The following is a 26,166-nucleotide window of genomic DNA, read 5'->3' as shown; positions in this document are numbered from 1 at the left end:
AAGCCTCCAAGGAAGGGAAAGCAGCTAAGTCCTGACCCTTCTCCCTGCACATCCATCTAGCTGAGGGATGGCTCCTGGGCTGGCCTGGCTCTCGGGGAAGCAGGGACGCTTCCTCCTCTACAACGGGTTCCTCTCAAGGCTGGAAAATGCTCCTCCTGGATTTGTGGGAAGGGCTAGCAAGGGTCAGCAGACAGGGAGGCTGGGGCTTGTGGGCATTTCTCTGATTTCACAGGGGGAGGTCACAAGTCAGTGAAGGAGATAACTTCCAATGCTTACTTGGACCCTTTTTGTTGCAAGAGGGCTCCCTGTGCGATGCGTGTGGGGTCTCCCTTTTAGCATAGGAGGTCCCTAAAGACAAAGGGAAGGGCAAGGGGACAGTCCCAAGGTCACAACTGCTTGTGTTAGTGATGGAACCGAGCTTAGGACCCAGGGCTTCTGCCTGGCGTCCTATCATTCTGCCTCCTATTGCCTTGAAACGCTAACAGAGCCGAAGCAAAGGCCACATTGGAGCACGCCATCTACACAATGAGACAGGAGAACCAGAACGTGAATGAGTGATATAATTCAGGTCTCAGAGAACAGGATGCACTTGTTAATGGGGAGAAGTGGGAGTGGATCGCTGCCCACAGGAAGAAAATGTCCGTGTCACAAGCGTTTCTATTTCTTGGGAGAAAGTCCAGGAGGATCAGTCTTGTCCTCAGTAAGCCAGCCCCTTTCCCTTCTGAAGTCTTGTCTCGAGGAAGTGCCTGAGGAGGGACCTCGGAGCCGCTTTTGGAAGGGGCCCGGCTCACGTGAGCCTTTCACGGGCCCCAGACCAGCCAGGAAGTCCTGGAGGCCCCTCATTTCAGGTGGCTCTCCAATGGTCACTATGTGTGACTGCTGAAGTGATGAAAGATGAGCTAGCGGAGCCTATGCGGGACTGGTGCTCCTCGGGGCTTTGGGCTCCATAGCCCGGGGGGAGGGGTGCTGGTTATGGGACCATGATGCTCCAATGGTCCTGAGGGAGACCAGGGTCCCCTATCAGCATAGGGGACTTCCAGTGTGCACACTTCCTCCACCAGTGCAGGTTAGCAGGTCCTCATAGTTCCGGGTGCTGGAATGTAGCCTGGGCCCTGGTCATATAATTGGGGACAAACGGAGGCCTCCGGGCTGTCCTTCCGTCCTACAGGCCCACGTGGAGCCTACCCACCGAGCTGACTCACTGTAGCAGGGGCACGGAGTGATCTGAGGGACACGCATCCAGGGAGCGTTAGTGGGTGAGGCGGGGTGGGGGGGGCCCTCTTTCAGCTCCTGCTGCCCAGGGATCACAGGACCCCAGATTAAGCGGCCCTGTCCTCTGGTCTGCGGGCGGGAGAGCCACAGGGAAAAGCGGTCACGTTCTTCCATGATCTTTACGGGACGTCCTCAAGCCGTGAGCGGACCAGGAATACACAGACCGAACACGCCTCCTATTTGACCTTTTGCGGCCTCAGGACAATGCTTGCATGGGATCGAATGCATGGAAATACATAGGGTGAAAGGGCTTTTGGGCTGATGTAATTGTTTTCAAGATGTAGGTGCTCCAGCCGGGAATCTCTGTTCTCAGCCCCACAGATTCGCTCCCGGCGAAGGCGCCTAAGGAAATAGGTTTGGGACGGAGGTGAGGGTTGGGGGGTGCATCAGAAATGTCCGAGAAGCACAGCCCACCCTCCAGCCCCGTCTCGTGTTTCCGGGGTTACCTGGGATAACTCAGCCTCACTCTCCTCAACTCAAAGATGGGGCAGCTCTAGCTGGGTTTGGTGAAGCTCCCTTCTGGTCCTACATCTAGTCCTCCCCACTCAACGTGCAAAGAGCTCGCCCCCACCCTGGCTTAGCCAGACTCTTAAAGGGTCTTATTGGCTCCGAGATGATGACCCTTCTGTCTGTTGACTGTGGTTTTAGCCATCCCGACAGACAGAATCAAACCCCGAAGAAAACGTTACCGTATCTTGTTGTTGTTAAGTCTCAGAAGGCGTAGCGAGGTCATGCGCGAGATCCCACATGGAATGGATTTTAATTCATTGTAATCCAGAAAAATCTCTCTCAGTGAATGGTACGCCCCGTAGAAAGACACGGGGTGGATGCCGCCGTCGTTCAGCTGGTTAAAGGAAAGGTACAAGTACTCCAGGCCGGGCTTCATGTGGCCGAACACGTACCCAGGGATTCGCTCGATCCGGTTCCCGACCAGCACCAGGTGCAGTAAGGACTTGGGGAGGTAGGAGGGAACGTGGTACAGCTTATTATAAGAAAGATCAATGGATTCCAGGTTTCTGGAATAAAGAGAGAAAGGAAAGAGGGGGCTCAGGGATCATGGAAGCCATACTTGTGGTACCTCCTCTGGGGGTGATGTTTATCCCTTCCCTTGTGCCTTTGGCCCCCGGGCCTTGCTGGCCCTTCCGGCTCATCCTTTCCTCGGGTCATTCTTTTTTGTAGCCTCCTTTGCTTTCGGCCGACTCTTCCTCCACCCTCCACCCGCTACCCCACCAGTTATCTGGAGGGCTTGTTGGTAGGATGAGTTACAGCGGGGCAAATGGCTGGCAGGTGGGACTCACTCATGATGGATCCACGCCAAAGGATCGATCCTGTCTTCTTCAATCTTATTATGATGTAACACAATAACGTTGATGTTTCTGGTGTGATTAAAGGCAGTTTCTTTGATTTCTTCAATTTGATTATTTTCCACATATAATTCCTATAATTAACAAAGAGCACCATTAGAAAATTCCCACCCTCTTCTCGATTTCCTTTGTGTTAGTATCACTTCAAATTGGGTCCCTTAGAGGGATCTGCAGTTCTGAACTCAACCCATTTCCCCTGGACTTATTTGTGTTCATTTAATTTTTCATAACTAAACAGATGATGTGACTCTTCAGAATTTATATTTTCAAATTAACTCACATCTGGGCAAAAGTAGCCCCAGGTGTTGACGGCCTTGAGATTTAATTATTAGATAAAGGAGAATATTCCTGTCAAGATTGTGAAATTTCTAACAGAATCCTCATGTCCTATGAGCAAAACGCTTATAGACAAGATGGGATTCATATGGACTTGGAGATGGAGCTTTTTGTCAGTTCCAAGATAATTCTCTCTTCCCCTTGGCTTGATTGCGTAAGTGACACTGAGCCAAGCTGTGGGAGAGCCCACCTGGTTCAGTTTGCTGCTTGCTCCTACTAAACCGCTTAGACAGTAAGAGAGGCCCCAGGCCAGGGGGAGAGAGCCAGACAAGTCCGAAAACCTGGTGTCCACGTACGCAGTTCTAGCTTTGGGTCTGTGGGCGACTCGTGGAGACTGTCCACGACAGGATCACGTGAGTGAATCATGTCAGTGAAATTGCAGCTCTGGACCAACTTTAAAAAATAGGCTATTTTAAGTAATAATACAAAATTTATTACTACCTCATTTGTAATGTCATTACAAAGGACTGACCTACATTTCAGAGGTGAAATAATAATTCCACAACTAGAATTCTACCATTCTCTTGCCAGAGTTTCTCAATTCATAGGGGAAGCCAATATCAGCCATTGCTTTTTTAATTCGAAAAACCCTTTGGTTATAAATTTAATAACTAGCAAATGTTTATGAAATGAAAATGTTTAGTTGCACATTTTTATTAGCATGAATTCATATAAAACTTAATAATTTTGTACAAAACTATAAATTTGCATCATTTACAAAGCATTTATTAAGCTTAAAATGTAAGTTTTTTAAAAAGTTAAAATCACACAACTTTGGGGACACCTTGTATTTCTTTATATTCTTAACAGTGGTTATTTCTTAAGCAAGAGTTTCCTTCTGTTCTAATGCCATACCTCTGTCTGTCTGGACTTCATTAGTAAGAATAAGTGCTGTTGTCAGGAATACTTTGCTTCCTCCTGTAGATTACCTTGAGGTGCGGCCCTGTCCCTCCCAGAGAGCCCCAAAATTACCTAATAAGAATTTCCTATCGCTCTTTTTGAATCGTGTCCTTTCTCTCTGCTGAGCGCCTGTTCGCAAAAATCTGGTGAGAATTTACTTTGATAATTTCTTGTAATTTAGAAAATTTCACGTGGCAGTTCACAGTTGTTTCTCTGTATGTTAAAGAGTTCAAACACTTCCTCATCTTCTTTTGAGAAAGGGGGAGATGGAATTTATTCTTCTCCATGTGTTCATCCTTCCCAATCTCAGATGTCACACTTCGATCAGAAAGCTTTCCAGGAAACGTTTGTTTCTCGCCTGTGGAGCCGAGGCCCACAACTTTCCGTTCTGCAATCAGTCTTCCTTGTCAGAAAATCCAACTTTTTTTTTTTCATCATTAAATCCACTTCTTTGGTCTCCTCTTAGTTTTTAGTGATTGGAATAAGCATTTTCTGTCTCTCTTAGTTGCCAGACATCTGTTAATCAGTTTTGCTGTCGTTATTTACTAAGTTCCAAAATGTTGAGAGGAGAGAACATTTTATCCTGAACCATCTATTGGAAATTTATTTTTGATTCTCTAAGTCTGTACCTGACAAACATAAGATTATTCTAGAGGGAGCTGTAGCCATTCCCATTTTTGCCCACACAGCTAGCCAGTGCTCCTAAGGGAGTTATTTCAGAATCAAGTACTTCCCCGGTGTCTTGTGAAACCGCAGGATCTCCCAAGGGTGTTTATCTCCTTTGTTCCACTGACCTTTTCCCCGTTTTTTCATACTGTAGTAGCTAATTTTGATCGTTATTCATCTGAAATCTGTCAGGCAGTCAATAAACTCTGTGTGTGTGTGTGTGTGTGTGTGTGTGTGTGTGTGTGTGTGTGTGTGTGATTCCTCTTGCCTTTTTTCCTTTCATAATTTTCCAGGACCTCCCTGATTATGTTGTACCATATGAACTGTAATCACATTGTCTAATTCTATCAAATGTTCCAGTGATAGCCGGGGCAGCATGATGTTACGTGGCCAAATCAGTAGGATAACGATGATACGAATGAAGTCAGCCCACTCGTCATTGACAATTTCATCAGTGACTTATTTTTTAAAGCCTTTCGGAGCCACCTTTATGCAGATCCGGGTGCTCTGTGCAGACCTCGCCACTTCCCCTTGTGCTCTTCCGTCTTTCCCGGGTATAGCATCTCTGTTGCCACCTTTGCCCCTTAGAACGTACGCTCCTTAAGGGCAGTCTTGCTTGCTGTTACTGAGAACCCAACACTCGGCATATTGCCTGATAGTGAGCATTTCACAAATGCTTTCTCTATTTCTACCTATGTTTTCTCTATCAAACCTATCGATGTTATCCTAAAAACCATGTCTCTTGCCATCGTTTTTTCCTGTCTTTTGTTGGTAATCTACAGAAATACTATTGCTCTTTGTGGATATGATGTATTCCAGTATTTAGCTGAAGGCATTCATTATATCCCTTTACTTAAAAAAAATATTTATTCTGTTGCTTTTTCTAAAGAAACCATCATATTATCTGGAAATAGAGCTACTTGGGCAACTTCTTGTCTCTGTTCAATAGATACCATTTCTAAATCGAGGTTGAAAAGTATTTCCAAACCCTGTTCTTAGCGGGAAAGCCACTAATGGTTCCCCATTTCCTATAATACTAGTTTATTGTTTCAAATACATACTTTTATAATGCATTAAAACAAGAGTCTCCTCTTCACATACTTGGTCATTTCTTCTTTTTACTAAATTAGTGACAGTCCTGTTTCATCAAAGAAACGATCTGAAGCTTCTGGTTGAATCACGTCCAGTTAGAGGTTTTCTTGTTGCTGTGATTTATTGCCTGTTGCAGCTTTCTGGGCTCCTCGCGGAGGCCTCCCGGGCTGCAGCGAGTCACATTTCCAACTGTTTCGCTGACGGTGCTCTTTCCGCCAGGGGTGAGCTGCCGGATCTGCACCTTTATCAGAACAAGGCCCCATTTTTCTTTTCTAAGTTTTTCTAAGTTTCTAAGACTCCCCAAAGAGTCAGTCCCCAAAAGAAGAGGAAGCAGAAGGCACTTTTTTCTTTCCGTGTTTGGAGAAACAGTCTCTAAACCTTGGGAGTTATGTGTTTTTTAAATTTTTTGAACTTCCTCCTCTCTGCTGCCTTTCTGACGGCCGGCACTGGCACTGACTGGGCCGTCCAGGGAGATTTTCGTGAGTTTGAGTTTTGCCCGCCCCTTGTTCCTGGGCTTCCCAGACACTTTTAGCTCTTTTTTTCATCTTGTACTTCTTTTTCTGACTCATTTGGGTCCTTCCTTTACGTGCAATTGTCCGTTTTATTGTTTACTGAGAAAATTCTGGTTTCATTTCCAGCAGCTCTGTTGTTCTTCTCTATTTTTTTCTTCTCTATTCCCGCCAACTTTTCTCATTATTGCAGTAGAGTTTTTTCATCATGGAACTATTTAGCCTTCCTCATTTCGGAGTCTTTTTTTTTATTTTTTATTTTTCTAAGAACAAATTTCCTTTGACGTTTCTGGAAGTTTTGCTTTAACTCAACCAGTATGTTATTAACTACCTACTGTATACCAAGAACTGTGCTAGATAGTTCTGGAGATACAAAACCAAAAGGAAATAGTGTCTGCCTCTCACAGTTGTAATGACCGCGCTAACACCCAGGACACCCCAGAATCAGCCAGAGTCAGGAAAAGCAAAAGTCTGTCTTTCTTCTTGGTCTTAGACGCAGGATTGAACAGCATGGAAGCAGATTCTCCGCGGCCCTCTTCTCCCTCGTCTAGCACAAAAAGTGACTCTGGCTCTGCTATACACGTCATTGAGCCAGCACGGAGAGTTGGGAAGGACCATTTTCCAAGCATAAGAGTATTGTCCAGTCGGAAGTTAGCCTCCGGCACTGGGCAGTCCCGACCTCAGTGCATCCCAGTAGTTTCAGTCCTCTAGGAGAGTAGCTTACTTTCGGGAGGGAGTGGGGAGGGACACGGCGTATTCACAGATGCAGCGTCTTGAAGCTGGAGTCAAGGAGACTTGAGTTCAAACGCTGCCTGAGAGCCTCACTAACTGTGTGACCCCGGGCAAGTCACTTGTCTTCTGTCTGGAATTTGGACTAATTCGAGTTCCTGCTCCCAGGGTGTTGCCCAGTGCTTGGTGCTGAGGGGCTGCCAAGGGCCTTGTGACTGCAGATAAGGAAGCCCCAAATGCAAAGTACCTGGGGGAAGGGGGAGGGAGGCAAGAAAGCCTGCTCAGGCTGGGAGGGGGCTATGAGGGGGAGCAGCCGCCTGGCTCACCTGGCTGTGGTCACAACGGCGTTTATAGAGAGCTTCAGATGAGGAAACTGAGGCCACAGCAGCACTCATGGCAGCAGCACCAGTGATACCAGTGCCAGGCTGCAGTGGCACCCATGGCAGCAGTAGTGCCAGTGATACCAGCGCCAGGCTGCAGCAGCGCCCATGATGGCAGCAGCACCAATGATACCAGCGCCAGGCTGCAGCAGCGCCCATGATGGCAGCAGCACCAATGATACCAGCGCCAGGCTGCAGCAGCACCAATGATACCAGCACCAGGCTACAGCAGCGCCTGTGACAGTGGCGCCAGTTTGTGTTTCATCCTGGTGCCCCAGGAAGCCTTGGAAGCTCCTAGGAAGGAGGGAGGAGTGTGGCTGGGACTGGGCGGCGGGACCTCCTCGTGGAAAGGGGCACTGTGGGGCCACCTTGGCATGGGCCTGGGGGCGCTGCCATGGAACCCCCACTGGAGGAGACCCGTTTGGGAGGGATTCTTCGGGATCCTCGGATGCCTGTGCAGGGATGGGCAGGGCCCTGCAGCCCCCGGGAGCGTCTCCCTGCCCGTGACCGCCCACCCGCACCCTGGCCGTGGACTCGTTCGGTCCTGGCGCCCCAGCGGCTCAGGGGCTGCCCCTCATCCCCACAGAGCAGGCACTCACCTCGATGGAAGCTGGCAGGCCCTGGGGGATGATCCGGAACCGGTTTTGTCCCAGGCGCAGGTGAGTCAGGCTCCTGAGAGGGGCGAAGGCCAAGGGGCTGACGTTGGACTCACTGAGCCGGTTTCCTTCCAGTTCCAGGACGAGCAGCTGCTGCAGTTCTAGGGGACACGGGTGCGAGCCGTTAGCAGGGTCAGGAGAACTAGTTTTTGCCGGCACGGCCCGGCAGGGGCGGCTCTCTCTGGCTCCCCGGCTCAGCCGGCTGGGATGATGGGACCCCCGAGGGGGAGGCAGGGAGGACAGGGAGAGGAGCCGGACTGGCCTCAGAGTGATCATCTCTACCTGAAGGAAGCCCCTGGCTGGACAGCGGCCAGTCAGCCCTCCTGACTTCCAGGATCCAAAGCGGAGACTCGCCCGGTCCCCAGGGCCTGGTCCGGCCCAGCCTGGGCCCCTCCCCATCCCTCTCTCAGCTCCTATCCTTCTCCTTACCAAAGTCCTTCATGAGCTCTGCGGCCTCCGGGGGGAGGAGGGGCTATACCCTTATTCCTGCCTCCCAGCCCCTCGAATGCAGCCCCAGGCTACACACACTTCCAGGCTGCCCATCCTTGGCCATCTCCTCCTGGACTTAGAGTCCTGTTGGACCCCTTGGACCCCCCCAGATCCTCATCGAACAGCTGCGTCCAGCAGGCCTTCCCCGCCTTGCTCCAGTTGCATCCAACTCTTGGTGACCCCGTCGGGGGTTTTCTCGGGGGCAGACATGCTGGAGTGGGAGCCATTTCCTTCGGCTCATTTGCCAAACTTGCCCAGGGGGCAGCGGAGGCTCCGGTCTTCGTGACTCCGGCTCGGCGCTCTAAGACACTGTTATCCGTTCTGCTAAATCTCGCTGCTTCGGCGTGGCGTCGGGGCCATTATCTTCTGGGGTCTCCGTGTCTTCCTCAGGCCGGCTAACTGTCCCCCTGCGGCCGGCGTCGCGGAGCCAGAGGAGCTGGCAGTGGGCGACCCTCAGCGGAGGCTCTGATGCCCCCCTCGGCTTAGCTCTCGGGGATGGATTCTGATCTGTGGAGGGGAAGAGGGCGGCCATCCCGGCCTTTCCCCTGCGACAAGCCCAGAAGCCCTGCGGACCTTGCCAGCTTTAGGAGAGCCCCGGGCCGGGCTCCAGGACAGGGCGGGAGCCGTTCAGAGCTCCGTCTCCTCTGGTGAAAATCCCCGGGGCTCCGTGCCTGGTGCTGGATGCCCACGTCCCTCGGGGATCGGGGGAAGGCGCGGCTGGCACGATTGCCGAGCTTGGCTGCGATTTGGCACTTTGGGGGATGGCTGGTGAATCAGACGCCGCCCGGACGGGCCTCCAGCCTTGGCCTGGGCCCACCAAGAGAGCGGGAGCACGGGGAAGGCCATGCTTTTTGGGGGTCTCCACGGCGGAGACCTGGCCGGGCAGAAGCTTCTGCAAGACTTGGGCCAGAAGGGTAAGCGCTCTCTCAGCGCGCTTCCAGGAGAGACAGGCGGGGGATGCTAGGGCCCTGCCGCTGCACAGACCCAGCCACAATGGGCAGCCCGCTTTAGGAAGGACCTCGGTGCCCGGTGAGGACCGTGGGAAGGCACCGAAGAAGCGAGGGGAGGCTCTGTTCGCTGTGCCCCAAGTTTGAGGGCGTGTCAGAGCCCGACTCCAGGGGGAGAAGCTAGCTGTCTTGGGCTCAGGGCGAGGAAAAGCTTCCCAATAATGGAGCCCAGCCAGAAGTGGTTCTGGCTGCCCCGGGTCGTGCCCTGCTGCTCCCCGCCTTTGAAGCCCCTGGCTGGGAGAGTGGGAGAAGGGATTGTGTTCCGGGGCAGCCCAGGGAAACGCTGAGATTCCGGGACAAGGCTTCGCTTTCCAAATCAGAGCTATTGGATCGAAGCCCGCGGAGGGGGTGAGAGGGACGTCATGTCAGCCAGACAGCAGCGGGCATTTATGAAGCACTTTCTCCTCCTCCTGCGTCTCCCACCTTCCCACATTCTCCTGGAGCCAGGGACTCCACCCCCTGGCTTCATCTCCCCACTCTGGGCATCTTCCCTGAGGTCCCTTGTGCCAGGATCACTCCTCCACTCCCACTGCCGACCTGCCCGGCTTCCTCCAGGCCCCAGGCATTCCGGGGCCCGCCCTCTGCTGGGCATCTCTGCCCCGCGCTGCCCACAGCCGCTTGCACATGGTCTTCCTCTAGACCGTAAGCTCCCAGAGTGCCCCCCGCACGTAACCCAGCCCCGGGCACATGGTGGGAACTCAATGACTGACCTCCGTGCCAGGTGCTGGGCTAAGTGCTGGGCCTACAGAGAAAAAGCAGCCCGTGTGGGGGCCTCCGGAAGCTCCCTTTCTCATGGGGGCAACCACAGGTATCTACAAGGAGAGTCGGAGGAAAGCCTTGGGGAGTGGGGGAGGGCGGGAAAGACTGGGCGGACCTCCTGCCGGAGGAGTCTCGGCTGAGACCTAGAGGCGGCCGGGCAGGAGAGAGCTGCTGGGGCAGGGGCCTGTGGGAAGCACAGCAGGGGCCGGCATCACCGAGTCCTCGGCAGCGGGGCGGGGGCCAGCTAGGAAGGGCTTCCCAACCCAGCCAGAAGTTTGAGCCGCTGGCCATTTTCTCTCCTGTCTTGGTGCCTCTCGTACCCAGCACAGTGCCACATACACAGGAAGCTCTTCATTAGTGTCCCTTGGTTGGTTTGGAAGTATGGGGGGAACTGGGCATAAGAAGGTGTGCATAGGAAAGTAGTGCCCATTGGGCATAGAAGGCTGGTGCATAGGAGGGTGCCCGTTGGCATAGGAGGGTGATGCCCATTGGGCAGCCTTCACCAGAACCAGATCACTGGGTCACCAGACACAAGATGAGGATGTCACCTGCACTCGATGCAGATTTGGCAGGCAGCGGGCGCCCACGTTAGCAGGCCTCTGTTCTTGGCGTAGACCCCCGGGCACATCTGTGACCGAGAAGTGGCCAGAAGTGAGGGCGGCATTAGGCGCGTGTGGGGAAGATGGACTTGGGGCCAGAGCCGGCCCAGAAGGAAGGGCCCCGCTTCCTCTCCGACGAGCTGGAAAGAGGAGAGGAGCCACAGGGGAGGATCGGCGGCTTAGAGCACCTGTAGCCGTTAAAAACGGCCCCTCGGTTTTAGGCCATCCCTAGGAAAGGAGCAACGAGCGGCACCGTGGGCACGAGGGCCTGTTGGCTTGCACACATGCCACGTCTGAGGGACAGAGACCCTAAGCGGACGTGGCCAGCGGCCCGGGAATGGCGGGGCCGGCACCGAGGAGAGGTCAGCGCCGGACACCTCCCCCTTCTCCTCCCCCCAGTGCGAGTCCTCGTGAGTTAGATTGTGGCAGAAGAGCGGAGAGTGTGCGGCCGAGCCCTGGGGGAGAGAGTCGGGGGCTGCGGAGGCCGGAGCCCAGGCAGGAGGACCGGTGGGCACTGGGCCACACGTACCTGCCAGGCTGTCTTCCTCCAGCGACTGAAGGCTGTTCTCGTTGATCTTCAGTTCCAGCAGGCGAGGAGGCAGCGCCGGGGGGACCTCGACCAGGCTGTTGCCGTCCAGGTACAGGTGGGTCAGCTTCTTCAGGTCCTTCAAAGAGGAAGCCCCACTATTAGCGTCTTTCCTTGGCCCCGCCCTCCTGAACTTGAATTCTGTTTGATGCTTAATTAGAAATCCCCCCAACTTCCACAAACCCACAGGGAGTCGTTTCCCAGAAGGGAGCCCCGCGCCCTCGGCAGCTGTCATCCTCTCGGCCACCCCAGGGGGAGGGGCTGTGCCTGTCCCCATTCTGCAGGTGAGAGAACTGAGGCAGGCAGCGAGCTCTGGAGCCCCTGCGTTGCCAGACGCCCATGTTGCAATGGGAGAGGGGGCAGATGTGTGACTGCGCGGGGGCACGGTGCCTGTGACTTCATAGGCAAATGCTAGGGTGAGGGAGGTCCCAGGCCACTGCCAGCCCTTCTCTGCAGATGCCAGTCTGAAGAGCCGCCTCGTAGGCTGGCTGTGCCCATTACCCCACGCTGCCCCTCTCCGGGAGATGCAGAAAACCGCAGGGAATACGGCAGGGCGGCCCGGCTCCGAGGGCGCGTCCCTGTCTCACCGCCAGCCTCCCCCTCCCCGCCCCGGGCTGGTCCTCCACCTGACAGAGTAGGGACTTCGCCGTTGGCCGCTGGGGGAGGCCGGGGACAAAGCTGTGGTAGCGGGAGGAATGTTTCCCAGGACCGCCCGCCTCCCCCTCTTGCAGCTCGCGTCAGTGCAGGGCGCGGGGGCTGCTCCTACCTTGAAGGCCCGGGGACTGATCCCAGAAGAGCTGATGGCGTTTTTGCGAAGGTCGAGCCGCTCCAAATTGGGCGTCCCTTGGAACGCTTTATCGGGGAGGCAGCTGATGGCGTTTCCTAGGAGAGGATTTGCAAGATGATCCGTCTGTACGGAGGGCGCCGAGAGGCTCTGGGACCTCCTGCCCACCAGCCTACACCGGGGCGGCACCAGGGGAGCCTCGGCTTGGAGGCCGAGCTCTGGACGGACGCCTTGCTCCTCCGGAGAGAACTGGCAGGAGCTGGTCACGGAGGCTCAGGGCTGAGAGAAGAGGCCGCCTCCCAGCTCCGGCCCCCACGTGCGGGGGGTCTTTGCCTGGAAACGGAGCTCCTGGCAGTGCCCCCAGTGAGGCTAAGGATTGGAAATCAAGGGGATGCCCATCCATTAGGGAACGGCTAAACAGACCAGGGTGTAAGATCCTAATGGAAAATGATTGTGTCTAAGAAAGGAGAAGCAGGAAGCTCCCAGAAGAACCTGGAAAGGCTTCCGTGGATTGATACAGAGCGAAGGGAGCAGGACCAGGAGAGCCTGTGCACGGAAACGGCAGCCAAGGGCTCGCGGGGCTGTGCCCAGCAGGGATCCGAGACGAGCCCAGAGACTCGGGAGGGAGCACGCTGTCTCCTCCCAGGAGCCCACAGTGGCTGAATACAGACTGAAGCATGAAGGCTTTTTCACCCTCTTTCATTTTTTTTTTTTTTTTGGCACAAAATTTATGGGAATGTTTTACCTGATTGTACAGGTGTAACCTGCCATCTCAGGGGGGGTGGGCGGGGAGGAAGGCAGAAAGAGAAGCTGGGACTCAGGATTTTAAACGAAAATGTTTTAAAAATTGGGGAGGGGGAAGAGCTGATTTTATGGAGCCTCCTTATTGCTTATGCCTTCCTTGGAGACTCCCACATTTTCTCCCAGTCCCCTTTTTTTGTAGTAGTTTGTGTGTTGTTTCTGTCTTTGGATTGTAAGCTCCCCGAAGGCAGGGTTTTGCCCTTCTTTAACCCCAGTGCCAATGGTGAGAGTAAAGTGGAGATCCTGTACTTGGGCAGAAGACTGAGTCCTTGCCTCAGGAAGAGCTGCTGGCTCCCCCAAGGACACACTTAGATAGTCCCCCTGGACCATCATCCCTCCACATTTCCATCCCGGGCTCCTGGGATGGTTGGTTTGGGGATTCCAACTAAAAAATCAAATGGAGAGCGGGACTTGCTTTAAGCAAAACCACCAGTTTTACAAACAGTTTTAGAGGAAGACTCTCTCTCTAGCTTTGAAAAGCCACGTGGTCGAGGATCTGCAAGTGTTTTGTTTTTTAAGTTAACTACATCGCACAAAGCTAAGTTAAAGAATATTAACTGGAGTAACTTTGAACATTTTCTTCATGAAATTATTTTGATGTTTCTTAGATTGTGAATTAGAGCAGGAGTAAAATCATGGTGATGTTTCTACTTTCATAAAACAAATAGAACGGCAGCAAGCCTTTCTCACCAATGAGCTCCAAGCTCCGTAGTTCAGGGTCTGCGATGTCGGGTATCTTGGTCAGCTTGGCATTGATGCAGCTTATTTTACGGTCCGAGATGGAGCACGCGCTCGGCAAAGGGGGCAGCTGGGCGCCCCCCGAGAAGCAGCCCTCTCCTTCCTCTTCCTCCTCTTCGCTTTCTTGCTTTGGGCTCCGATGAGCCTCCTTTTCCACCTCCTCTCTGGAGGTCCAGCAGTACTCTTCCTCCTCCTGAGACGGTTTCCCGTCTTTCTCCGACGTCCTCTCCTCAGGACGAGCCCGCTGGGGCTGCCTCCTCTCCGTGCTTTTCTTCCTTTGCCGCTTCTCGCCCTCCTTTTCGCCAGAGTCGTCTTCCTCAGACTCGTGCTCCATCCTGTGGAGCAGCCGATCCCTGCCCGTGGCTGTCCGTGGCGATGCCCTTTGCTGCGGATCCACGTGTTCACTCGGGGCTAAAGAATCACCAGAAAGGTCCAGGCCGTCACCTAAGGAAGTCCTATTAAAGACTGAATCGGAGACTGGTTAGGAGATGGGGGGGAAAATGGGAAATGGGCAGAGCAGTGGAGGATGTTATTCCCTCCCTCCCCGCATCGCGAGGCCAGTTAGAGACAAACTAGGCCGGAAATCGGCTCGGGAAAGTTGCGGATAAGACTTTGTCTCTAACCTCCTGACGGAAACAGTTGGGTAGGGGTTTGGGGAGCACCATCGGTCCCCGCGCCACGGCCACGCCGCTGCTGGCTGACAGGCGCGGGGCAGACGGAACGCGGGGGAGGGGAGACTCTCCTGCCGGGGCTCGGGGGCCAGAGAACAGAGAAGGGCCGCTCGGCAGGAAGGGGAGAAGAGGGTTTCCAGCTGCTGAGGGCGAGTCTAACGTCCAGATTCTTGCTCTCTCTGCCTGGCTGGAAATCTCCAGCGCTGCCCACTGGCCTCCCCGGCTTCCTGACGTGCCTGTCAGTCGGCTCTGCCCTCCTGGCTTTGCTGAGCCGGGCCTCCCTCCCTCTCCCTGTCTGTCTCTCCTCCCTTCTTCCCCCTCCGCCTCCCACCTTCTCCGGGTTCTCCCTGCCTCCTCCCCCGGCAGCCGGCCTCACCTGGGGGGGGCTCTCCGTGTTACCCAGACACTGGCAATAGAATGGTGCCGTGTTGCTCCCTGGGACCCTCGGGACCCTTCTACGTGGGGTGCGAGTCCCCGCCCGTCTCAGCTACAAACTTAGAGCGAGCCCCCTCCCTCCCGGTTCCTGACCGTGAGCTCTTCCCCAGGTGTGGGTGGGCGTCTGTGGGGGGACGGCCAGCGGCTTGTCCCCATTCTCAGTGGGGAGGCTAAAACCGAAGCTAATTCCGGTTGGTTCCAGGGGGAGAGCGCCCGGGGCCCTTTCTGTACCCGAGTCCGAGCAGACGGGGCAGCATTCGCCCTCGGGCGTGAAGGGGCGCGGGCACCGCCGGGGGGGGCACGTGGCCTCGTCGCAGACCACTCTCCCGCTGGAGCAGAGGCAGGTGACGCAGGGCTCGGGGGACCACACGGCCGAGTCGTACATCATCATCCCACCGAAGGAGCACTGGCCTTTCTTCCCTGGGAGGGAACAGAAACGGGGAGGCTCCCACTGCGCCCATTACAGCCACAGAAGCAGAGTGAGCCCGGGGGAAGGGCAGCTCCTCGCGGGAGGGGTCGGGGCAAAGGAAGGGGCAAAGCCAGGCTCCGTCCGCCTCTTCTACCCGAGGAAGAAGCAGCTGCTGAGCCAGACGTGGGGTAGTGGGGGGTCCCTGATGCCTCGAACGCCCTCCCTCCGAGAATCCCTGGTCAGAGCCCCCCGCAGAGAGGCCTTTCTCCTCCCCCCAAGCCACCTGCCACCTTCTCCCCATGTCGCAGACGCGCGGCTCCTCGGGTGGTGTCCCCTTGGGCTTTTTCCCCTCCTCCCCGGCACTCAGCACAGTCCTTGGCCCGGAGATGGGCTGTTGGAAAGGACTAGAAGCTTTCGGACCCCCCGACTAGTTGGGAAGCGGGTTTATCACAGGCTCGGAGACGAGCAGCGCCCAGAAGTGTCTGAGGCGGTCGGACAGGAGGGAGCCTCCGTGTGGAGGGGAGGCTGAGATCTCAGGGCTTGGGAAGTGGGCACGTGAAGGAGCCGTGAAGGCCGAGGAGCCAGGAACCCTGGGAGCCGGGAGCGAGGGACCGCGGGGAGCGAGGGACCGCGGGAGTGAGGGACCGCGGGGAGCCAGGGACCGCCCAGAGTGAGGGACCGCGGGGAGCCAGGGACCGCCCGGAGCGAGGGACCGCGGGGAGCCAGGGACCGCCTGGAGTGAGGGACCGCGGGGAGCCAGGGACCGCCCGGAGCGAGGGACCGCGGGGAGCCAGGGACCGCCCGGAGCGAGGGACCGTGGGGAGCGAGGGACCGCCCAGAGCCAGGGACCGTGGGGAGCCAGGGACCGCGGGGAGCCAGGGACCGCGGGGAGCCAGGGACCGTGGGGAGCGAGGGACAGTGGGGAGCCAGGGACCGCGAGGAGCCAGGGACCGTGGGGAGCCAGGGACCGCCCGGAGCGGGCACAGCGATTCTCGGCCCGGGGTGTATTCCACCCCAAGTTCCAGCGTGAGATGAGCCTTGCCATTTGATTTTCTCTTTGGGCCAAATGTCCCAGAAAATGTAAAAAAGGAGCAGCGGGTCATTCGTCACGACTGCCCGGCGGCCGCTGGAAGCGGAACAGCGTTTTTCTGGGGAGCCGCGGGGGGGGGGGGGTTCTTGGAGGGCCGGCACTTTGAGAAAGCTCATCCCGCGGGACCCTCTGTGTCCGCCCCTCCGTCACTAACGGCTTGTTGTTTGTTTGGGCCGTTGGACGGGAACGCCATTTCCGATGGAAACAGCAGACGTTCCTTGTGTCGGCCTCAGCAAAAGCAGCCCCCAGAGAAGGGAGCCCCAGCGCGCAGTTTGGTAGCTTTGGGGCCCTGGGAGACCCTGCTCTCGGAGTTCCCTCCCCCCCCCCCCCCCGGGCGCCTCCGCTCTGTCCCAGGACGGCTGCAACTCACTCATTTACTCCTCACAGTCACTAACCCTGAGGGAGCCGGGAAGGCTTCTGGGCCACAGAGGCTGAGCCGACTAAGGGAGAAGCAGGAGGGAAGGTGTTTCAGGCCTGGGAGTGGCCAAAGGCTGGCAAGTGGCTGGGGCGGGGGGGGGGGGGGGGGGACGGACCTTCCCTGGCCAAGTAAACCAAAGGCAGTCATGGAGAACCCTGAGGGGGAGGGGGCGGTCAGGAGGCCCCTGCGGAGTCCAGTGGGGCTGAGAGGGCGAGGACCAGCAGCAGCAGACGTGGGCCTCCCTTCTCTTTGGGCAAAGCACTGGAAAGGAAGTCACTCCCCCTTCTCCCCAGTTTTGATGAAAGCTTGGAGGTGATTGTCTCCTTACGGGCTGAAACCACAGACTCCATGACAGGATTTAGACCCACATGGGCCCAAGGGTCCACTGCTGCCCAATGGAGCAGCCCCCCGTTCCTGCAGCCCCCCATTCCTGCAGCCCCCGTTCCTACAGCCCCCCACTCCAGCAGCCCCCCGTTCCTACAGCCCCCTGCTCCTACAGCCCCCCGCTCCTACAGCCCCCCACTCCTGCAGCCCCCCGCTCCTACAGCCCCCCGCTCCTGCAGCCCCCCACTCCAGCAGCCCCCCGTTCCTACAGCCCCCCACTCCTGCAGCCCCCGTTCCTACAGCCCCCCGCTCCTGCAGCCCCCTGCTCCTGCAGCCCCCCACTCCTGCAGCCTCCTGTTCTCTGCCCGTGTCAAGATAGGAATGAAATCATCAGACTTTGAAAAGAAATTGGGGAACGCTGCAGGAGGAAGACGTAGCTTCGTTCCAGCCATTCCCTGCTTCTGCCTCTGGCCGCCATCTTTCCCTCTTTCTGCTCTTCCCACCCTCAGCCCCTGCCAAAAACAGCATCTGAAATCTTTGTGTTTCTGGGGTTGTTGATAATGGGGACCCAAGAATAACCAGGAAAGTGAAATCACTGGGGGTGGGAGGCAGAAAGGAAGCCGGGGAAGAGGGGAGGGGGCTGGGGAGCACAGCAGGGAGGGGCTGGAGGAGGGCTTCCCTTGGGGAGCACTGCTGCGGGATTTAACATCCGTCCTAACCTCACGGTTTGGGGAAGACAAGCGGACGCCATAGAAAAGCCGCCTTGGGCGCTCTCTTACCTGGCAGGACGCTGTAGCTCGACTCCTCTCCCGGGTAGCTCGCCAGCGGGACGACCGCGTGGACCGCGCCGAGAGGCAGCGCCGGCGTCGGGGGCTCCCTGGGCCGCCGGGCTCCCCGGCCCGGGCCCTTCCTGGGCACTCCGCGGCCCGCCCTCTCCTTTCCCCCTCGGCCGCTCCCGGCGGCCGCGCTCTGAGCCGAGTCGCCGTGCAGGCTGAGGAGCAGAAAGCAGCAGATCCCGCCGGCCAGCTTCATCTCTGCTCTCACCTGCTTCTGGAAGGAAAAACCAGGGGGCAGCTGAGGCTGCGGCCGGCTCCGGGGCGGGGGTCGGGGGGTCTGAGCTAATGATCCGGCCCCTCGTTCAAGACAGATTTCCTCCCAAAGCCTCGGGGGTGGAGAACACCACGGGCCGCCGCCCGGCACAGAGGGAGTGAGGGGTCTGCACTGGCAAGGGGGCCCTTCCAAGCTCGGGGGATAGACAAGCGGGTCAGCCAGCGACAGGTTACGGAGCTCCCTGTGCTTGCCAGAAAGCGAGACCTTCGCAGGAGGCACTGCCAGAGGCCGCGAGTGTGCGAGAGGCACTGCCAGAGGCCGCGAGTGTGTGAGAGGCACTATCAGAGGCCGCGAGTGTGTGAGAGGCACTGCCAGAGGCCGCGAGTGTGCGAGAGGCACTAACAGAGGCCGTAGTGTGCGAGAGGCACTAACAGAGGCCATGAGTGTGCAAGAGGCACTGCCAGAGGCCGCGAGTGTGCGAGAGGCACTGCCAGAGGCCGCGAGTGTGCGAGAGGCACTGCCAGAGGCCGCGAGTGTGCAAGAGGCACTGCCAGAGGCCGCGAGTGTGCGAGAGGCACTGCCAGAGGCCGCGAGTGTGCGAGAGGCACTAACAGAGGCCGCGAGTGTGCGAGAGGCACTAACAGAGGCCACGAGTGTGCATGAGGCGCTAACAGAGGCCGTAGTGTGCGAGAGGCACTATCAGAGGCCACATGTGTGCATGAGGTGCTGCCAGAAGCTGTGTGTGTGTGTGTGTACATGAGGCGCTAACAGAGGCCGTAGTGTGTACACGAGGCGCTAACGGAGGCTGTGCGTGTGCACACAGGGCCCTACGTCCAGGGGCAGACCCGGGCAGCCGCACGTATGTTTCAGGACCGCCGCCAGAACCGCCTCGCGCGTCCCCTCTTGGGATAGCCCCGGCTCGGACCATCCTGGGGGGGAGCATCGCACCAGAACCCTCCTTTGACGCTCCCTGGATACCCCTCGTGGCCTCTCAGAATTGGGGCGTCCCCTCGCTGATGGGAGACTCTTTACTTCGGGGCCCGCCTCCCCGGCTGAGCTTGTGGGAGCCTCGTCAGCAATCCGCCCCCCTGCCCACTCGCCATCCCGGGGGTCCCGCCCTCCCCACCGGCCCCTCCCCTCCTGGGTTCTCCCGGAACGCCGCAGGATCCTGCTTATTCGCCCTCTGCCCACAGGACCCCCCCATTTTAGAAGTTGGCAAACTTTGGCTGTAAAGGGGGAGGAGCCCCAGGCAGCCAGGGGAGCACCTGCCAGGCCTGGAGCTGCTTGTCAGGGTCCCCAGGGGCCAGGGAAGCCGCCGAGGGACGCAGGAGCCCAGAGCCTTGAGCCCCCGGCTCAGTGGTTCTGGTCGGAGACCCCCCACCCTTAACGAGGGAAGGCCGGGCGCCAGGAAGCCCCCCAGAATGCAGCCCGTTTGTGACTCCTGGCTCCTCGTCACGGCAGCACTTTCTAACCGCATCAGTAGCCGTGTAAAGTGGGGGGATGTCTTTGCTCCCTAGATGGGGAGTTGTGCGCTTTGGGGGCTCTGGGAGTGCTCTCACTTGTCCCCCCGCCTCCTCACGGTCACCCTCGTCCCTCGGGACTGGCCCTGCAGGAGCCCCAGGGCTCAAGAGGCCGGGAGGGAACCGAGGGGCTTGGGAAGCCAGAGGTCCCGGCCGAGAAGTCCGTTCCTAGGCGGGCGTCGGGAGCGGGCCCGGGTGGGGGGGAGGCCCTTGGATTCAAGTCTGCTCTGAGCCAGCGCCCCCGTCTCCCCGGCCTCCCGGCCCAGGCACGGGAGGGGAAAAAGGGGACGAGGGGGCTGCTGCCGAGAAGGCTTCTGGGGGGCACAGACAGAACCAGGGCTCCGGCAGTCCTGGGGAGGGGCCCCAAGGGCCCCACCTGGATCTTTTCTCCCCCTTGGCCAGGTTCTTCCTCTCCGATTCGAGGGGGTCAGGCCGGGCCACTGGGCTCCACTTGCAAATCTCCCAAGCTCTGACATACAGAAGATATTAGAGAACGTCACAGACTCCCGAGAGGCTGCCGCGTGCAGGAGAGGGGAGGGAGGCCACGGCCTCCGGGTCCTCCCATCGGCCTGGGAGCCCGAGCGCTCACAGTGGCCACAGGGCCATGTTCCTGGTCCCTGCCCTTCTGGGCAGTGGGACTGCCCGGGGATAAGGTGGGAGTCAGAGGATCTGACGGAGCTGACCTCTGGTGCAAGGGAGGGCCACCCAGCCTGCCTGTCCACCCCGGGCAGTGCCCATCCATGCCGGCCCACCCCGAGCAGTGCCCACCCATGCCAGCCCATGCCGGGCAGTGCCCGCCCACATCAGCCCACGCCGGGCAGTGCCCACCCATGCCAGCCCACGCCGGGCAGTGTCCATCCATGCCAGCCCATGCCGGGCAGTGCCCGCCCACATCAGCCCATGCCGGGCAGTGCCCACCCACATCAGCCCACGCCGGGCAGTGCCCATCCATGCCAGCCCACGCCAGGCAGTGTCCACCCACATCAGCCCACCCCAGGCAGCCCGGCCCATGCCCTCCAGGAAGGGAGATCTCAGCCCTCCTCTCACTCTCCCCACCTCCTGCCCCCCCATGTGCCAGGCTGCACCTGCTGCCCCTTTCCTTCTGCAGCCTCTGCCCGCCATTGTCCCCTGTGCTCACCTCCACCTCCCCCCCACCTCTGAGTTCCTTGGAGCCCGAGGAGCCTCCCTGTGACTCACCAGCAGAAGGTTGGTGTCCAAAACCAGATCAAGTTTTAAGTCCAAAACGCCCTCCGAAGAGGAGACCAAGGGGCACGGCGCTAGTCTGGGGGGGGGGTTCTTGGAGCCCATCTGTTTGCCAGCGTCCCCGTCACTGGCGTCACGGCCCTCACGCCGGCAGCCTTTGTGCAGCCCTTTCGAAGTGACCTGCACGCGGTGCCCGGCTGGCCCTCACGCCCGTCCTGGGTTTGGGGAAACTGAGGAAGCCCCCGAGGGGTCACGGAGCTAACAAGTGTCCGAGGCGGGGGCCTAAGTCAGGCTCCGCCAGGACGCAGAGACATGGCAGGGGGTCAGGGAGCCGGGGGAGTCGGCAGCGAACGGGAGGCAGATTCTCAGCCGCCGGGCTGAGCTCTCTGAGGGTGGGCAGCCCAGCTGTGGGGAGCGTGAGCCCCCCAGCTTTGGGGGGCGGGCCTGAGCGGGGGCCTGCCGAGGTCCCCGGAGGAGAGCCTGGGCCCCCCACGTGTCCTTCCTCAGAGCCAGAAGCGAGCTCTTCCTGCAGCTGTGGCCCCAGCGCCCCCCCCCCCCGAGCAGAGCATTGCGTAATCCTGCTCCTCCCCAAGAAGCTTCCACAACCGCCCTGACTCGAACCCCGAATGGCATTTAGATAACGCTTAGACCTTGGGACGGGATAAACCCTGCAAAGAAAAACCTGTGCCCTGTCGTATCCGATCTGCACAAAATACACAGACTCTGGGCCGCGGGCGGTGCCGTGGGGTCAGGGAGACTTCAGACCGCCCGGCACGTGCCTCGGTTTCCCCACGAGCAGGAGCAGGAAACGACAAACTCCAGGATCTTCGCCGAGAAAGCCCCCAACGGGGTCACGGAGTCACGGAGTCGGGCGTGACCGAAATGACCGCAGAGCAAGATGGCTCCTTCCTCTTCGACTGTGTTGGGCGCGCGGTTACTGGGCCAGCTGTTTGTTGACGCTGGGGTCTCCTCTAGTTTGGGGGGCTCTGCTTCCTGGGAAACATGTCCCGCGCCACGGCCACCTTGCTGTCCTTCTGAGCTTCCTTGCCGAGCTTTTTCTCCCCTTTCTCTGCCCCCTTTCTCTGGGAATACCCAGAGAGCGCGTGCTTTGGGCCTCTTCTTGTGTCGCCACGGTGGCCAGAATTTTCTTTGACATCCTCGTCTCTCCGGCCTTGGGTCCAAGCGGCAGATTCGTGCCTTCGGGGGAGGCGCCCCCCCCACATGGAGCTCCAGGCTGGGCTGGTCCCAGGCCCCCGGATCCCGGACCGTCAGGGCCCAGCAGCACCAGCACAGCTGCACAAAGCAGTCCTGCTCCCTGCCCGGCCCCTGGGCCTCCGGCCAGTTACCAGGGAACTCCCTGCTCTCGCCATCTTGGGCGAGTCACCGGCCTCGCTAACGCGCCGAGGCTCCGCATCGGTCACCTCCTCTCTCCTGAGCCCTGAGCCTTGGGAACAGAGACATCCCCCGGGCCCTCACTCAGGGAGAAATTCTGGGCACATGTTCGGCCTCCCTCGTCACCACGAACGATAGTTGACAGGCAGGTGGGCACCGGAGTTCTGGGGGTGCAGCGCTCCAGACCACTTGTCCTGCTTCCAGACCAGCCTCAGAGCCGTGCTCAGGGGAAGCAAATCCCATGAAGGGACTCGGGCCGCCGTCCCACCTAGCGGAAGCAGCCACGCTCCCTAAAGAAGGCCAGAGATAGCCTGGGCCAGCCAAGTCGGGGCAGCCCCCACCCTGGATCCAGCATCCCTCACACTCTGACGGAGACGGCCCAGAACCCTGTGGCCAGGAGTTCGGAAAGAACCAAGCTCGCCGTCCATACTCTTGGCCATCGTCCTGGGAAGCCGGGCCCTGCTCCTGCTGGGGCCACAGCCCCAGACCCCAAACGTGGCCGGGAAAGGGAATCCCTGGTCACCAGCGTGCCGGGCACGGCCCAGGGATTCCCATCAGTGGGAATGGCCTCTGCTCTGCTGCTGCCGCCCCCTCAGGACCCTGGCCCTTCCCCCCACCATGCCGCTGATCCCCTCCCCAAGGGGTGTTGTGCCCCCAGTAGAAGGGGCCTGGCTCACTGTGCTCCCCTTGCTGAGCCCAGGGCTTGCACACAGTAAGAGCTTAATAACCGTTCTATTTATTCATTCCTTCTGGCCCCAGCCTCCCAACTTCCAGCTCTGTCCTCTGTCAGCCGGGTTCCCCTTTCCTCCTGCGGCCCTCACTCTGGGTTCAGAATCGGGATAGAAGAAGCGACCCTAGTTTTTCACTGCGCATCCTGATTGTGATTCCATCAGGGGAACGTCAGAGGGTCCGCCTCCAGGAAGTCGCAGCCAATAAGGACACCAATCGTGGCCTTCTGCGTAGGTTCAGGGGCTTGCAAAGCAAAATTTCTACACCGGGCCCAGTGAAATCTCCCCTCATCTCCTGCGTCCTTGGCCAGCCTTGGCCCAGTTAACGCGCTGTTGAACAAAGCTGGAGACCATCAGAGGTCAGCTGGGCCTTCACCCAGACAGCTCCCCAAGAGCCCCCTCTTCATCTCGCAGCCCCCGGAGCCCTCTGCCTCTTCTTCATCCCCTCCTATGCCATCTTCTGCCCCTCCATCATCCTCATCCCCTCCCTCAGGCTACAAAGGTGCCCTGCCCCTCTCATTTTTAAAAAACACTCACTTAACCCCCCTCAACTGGCATCATAACTTTCCTCCCCTTTGCACTTGAAGTCCTGAAAAAGCCATTTGCGGTTGATCGCTCATCTCCTTTCTTCTCTGCCTTAATGTTTCTCGGGTCTGGCTTCTGACCCCTTCGTTCAGAAGCTGCCCCTGATCTCAGTCGCCTTTTCTTGGCCCAATCCTTGATTCAGAAGCGGCTTCATCCGAAGCTGCCCCCATCTCAGTCACTTTCTCCTCCTTTCTTGGGTTCCCCGCGGCCATGGATGCTATCGACCACTCTCTTCCCTCGGTCTTCATGACAGCCCTCCCCCCTGGCCCTTTGCTGGCTCTGTCCTGGTCCTCTCCTCTCTCTGCTTCCTTGGCGACCTCATCAGCGCCCAAGAATTCAGCCGCCGCCTCCGTGCAGACGATTCTAAAATCTTTCGAACCTCCGGGTTCGCACGTCCAGGTGCCCCTTGGACACCTCAGAGGAGACGTCCTGGATGCAATATATGAAAAACCAGAAGCGTCCTTTCCCCTTCCCACCAGCACACAGCTCTCCCGACTTCCCTGTTACAGGCCAAGGACCGCCATCGCCCCGGGCGCACGGCTCGCCGAAGGTCACGCTCGACTCCCTGTCTGCCGCCGTACTCATTCCCTTGCTTCTTCCTTTACCGTGTCTCTCCGGCATAGCCCCTCCATTCCACTGCCACCTCCCAGGGGCAAAGCCTGAGTCTTTCCTGGGGTCCTCCCCGCACGCAGACCCTCCTCCACGCAGCCGTCCAATCGTGTCATCCTCCTAGGATCCAAGGCAGTGGCTCTCACCGTCCGCTCAGGCGACACAGACTTCTGTCGGACATCCAGACCCTTCCTGCCACCCGGACTTCTCTTACCTTATTCCTGTCCGTGTAGTCTGCGATCCAGTGACCCAAGGCTCATGGCTGTTCCTTGAACAAGGGCTGCCGTGTCCCACACTTTCCCGCCTGAATTTTCTCCCTTCTTATGCCCACTTCCTGGCTTTCCACTAAACTCTTCCCGCCATCTTCCTTCATCACAGAGCCTCCCCTCTCCAGTTTGCTCCATCTTGTCTTTCCCTTCTTTGTCCATGGCCGAGTCTCCCATGAGACCCTGGATCCTGGGAGAACAGAGGCTGCCTTTTGCCTTTCTTTGTACTCCCGGCGTGTGGCACGGTGCCAGGCGCACAGTAGGTGTTTGTCAGATATTCAATATTGACTTCTTTTTGTTCCCGAGCTTTACTTCCACATTGGGATTCTCTTGTGAGGTCTCCCGCAGCTGTGGCAGGTAGCCGAGGGTCCATGGTTAGTTCCTCTCTAGAACCGGGCGTCTTCATTTCCTACCCCATGAACTCTCTGACATAATCGGTGAGTTGGGAGCTAGTAAGCATCTTTCAATCCATTAGAAACGTTAATTTCTCATCTTGTCCCAATTCCCATTTACTTTGCTACACAAATCTGATTTTTAAAATACGTTTCAATAAATCCTTAATCGTTTTTTTAAAGAGTAAGAACCCCACAAAAGGAACGACGCTTCAGAAGGGTTTCTGTGGTCGGTGACATTCACCCATTGAGAAATTCATCCAGCTAAGACAGACAAAAATGATTTCATATCCAGATACGGAATATTTGAAGAACTGAGGACTGTTTGTGCTAAAAAAAGCAAATCAGTTGATTATCCGTACTTTGAAATTCTAAAAAGCTTTTTACCAAACTCACTCTTGTCGAGCATGAAACGCATCTGCATCGAAGGAAAGAACCAAGTTATAAAAATAGCACATTCTCCGTACACTTTATCAAAATTCACAATCAAAAGCTTGTTTACCTGGAAAACTAATCTAAGCAGACTCTGGTGGGTGTCATTTGGTCTCCAGTTGAAAGTGAAAGAAAATGAGACGGCTCTCTCAAAAACAAAGAGAATAACAGTAGGAAATGTTGAAACATGTTCAATAACTTCTTAGTAAGGTCTGAAATAGCTCCTTCCCTTGGGGATAAGAGCCGTTCTGTGCTTTGTGCGGAAAATCAGCCAAGAAACTTACTAAGGAAAATAAAGTTACCAAGGAAAATTTTTGAAAAAAGAAAAGGAAAACAACCCAAAGGAAAAATGGGAAGCATGTGGTCCTTAGGCTGAACAGGCACAGCTGGAAAGAGAGGAAAAAAACAGGGAGGAACAAGAAACACACGGCTTGAATGAATTAATTTGTACTCTTTTGCTAACCCAGAAATTTCAAAGCAATTAGTGATTTACATGATTTCCTCAGAGTCTTGTTAAACTATAGAAACCATAAATTCTCCAAGTGTAATATTTTTCTTCTGAAATCATTTTCCAATTATTGCCTCCATCCAGTAGGACTTGGGGGGGGGGGGGGGTCACTGCAACATTTAGTTTAAAATATAGAACGTTGTGCTATAGGAGCTTATGCAGGGCCCTTTGCCTCACGCCCACCATCTTGGTTTCCACAATCTTTTGATAAATGTATTTGCCTTCATGTGTGTTGTGCATCCTGAGGAGCGGTGGCCGGCCTTTGCCAGCATTTCCAGTCCCCTGGCTGGAGGAAGCCCCAGGGCCATCGGGCAGTCCGGCGCTCCCTGGGATGGGAGGCTGGTCCGCAGGTCGTGTAGCCTCCCCACATCTCGGTGTGTCAGACGTCAGGACGCCAGGATACGACAGCCGGCCGTGCCCGGCTCCGAGCCCTGGGGCCATGAGACGAGACAAAGTCTTCCCTGCTC

General features: G+C 57.3%; 2 protein-coding genes across 4 annotated transcripts in view; one reads left to right on the top strand and one right to left on the bottom strand.

Moving 5' to 3' along the window:
• CENPP (centromere protein P) overlaps nt 1-26,166 on the top strand; it is a 122,839-nt gene that overhangs the window by 73,033 nt on the left and 23,640 nt on the right. The gene's annotated exons all lie outside the window — the stretch shown is intronic.
• On the bottom strand, nt 544-25,640 carry ECM2 (extracellular matrix protein 2). Of its 3 annotated transcripts, none has more exons than XM_051977553.1 (10): nt 25,262-25,640; nt 17,794-18,064; nt 15,005-15,193; nt 13,620-14,132; nt 12,111-12,226; nt 11,288-11,423; nt 7,848-8,005; nt 2,571-2,710; nt 1,962-2,288; nt 544-1,614 (listed from the first exon to the last, which is right to left on the bottom strand). In XM_051977553.1, the coding sequence occupies exons 2-10, from the start codon at nt 18,044-18,046 to the stop codon at nt 1,449-1,451; spliced, it is 1,998 nt and encodes a 665-aa protein (XP_051833513.1). In that variant the 5' UTR covers nt 18,047-18,064; nt 25,262-25,640; the 3' UTR covers nt 544-1,448. The 3 variants fall into 3 exon arrangements, with proteins under 3 accessions (XP_051833513.1, XP_051833522.1, XP_051833532.1); XM_051977562.1 differs by having other exon boundaries at nt 13,620-14,111; XM_051977572.1 differs by having other exon boundaries at nt 13,620-14,078.

The sequence above is a fragment of the Antechinus flavipes genome, chromosome 1 (assembly GCF_016432865.1).
Source record: "Antechinus flavipes isolate AdamAnt ecotype Samford, QLD, Australia chromosome 1, AdamAnt_v2, whole genome shotgun sequence".
NCBI lineage: Eukaryota > Metazoa > Chordata > Mammalia > Dasyuromorphia > Dasyuridae > Antechinus > Antechinus flavipes.
Note: the sequence above shows the minus strand (reverse complement) of the source record. Positions and strands in the feature narration are given on the sequence as shown.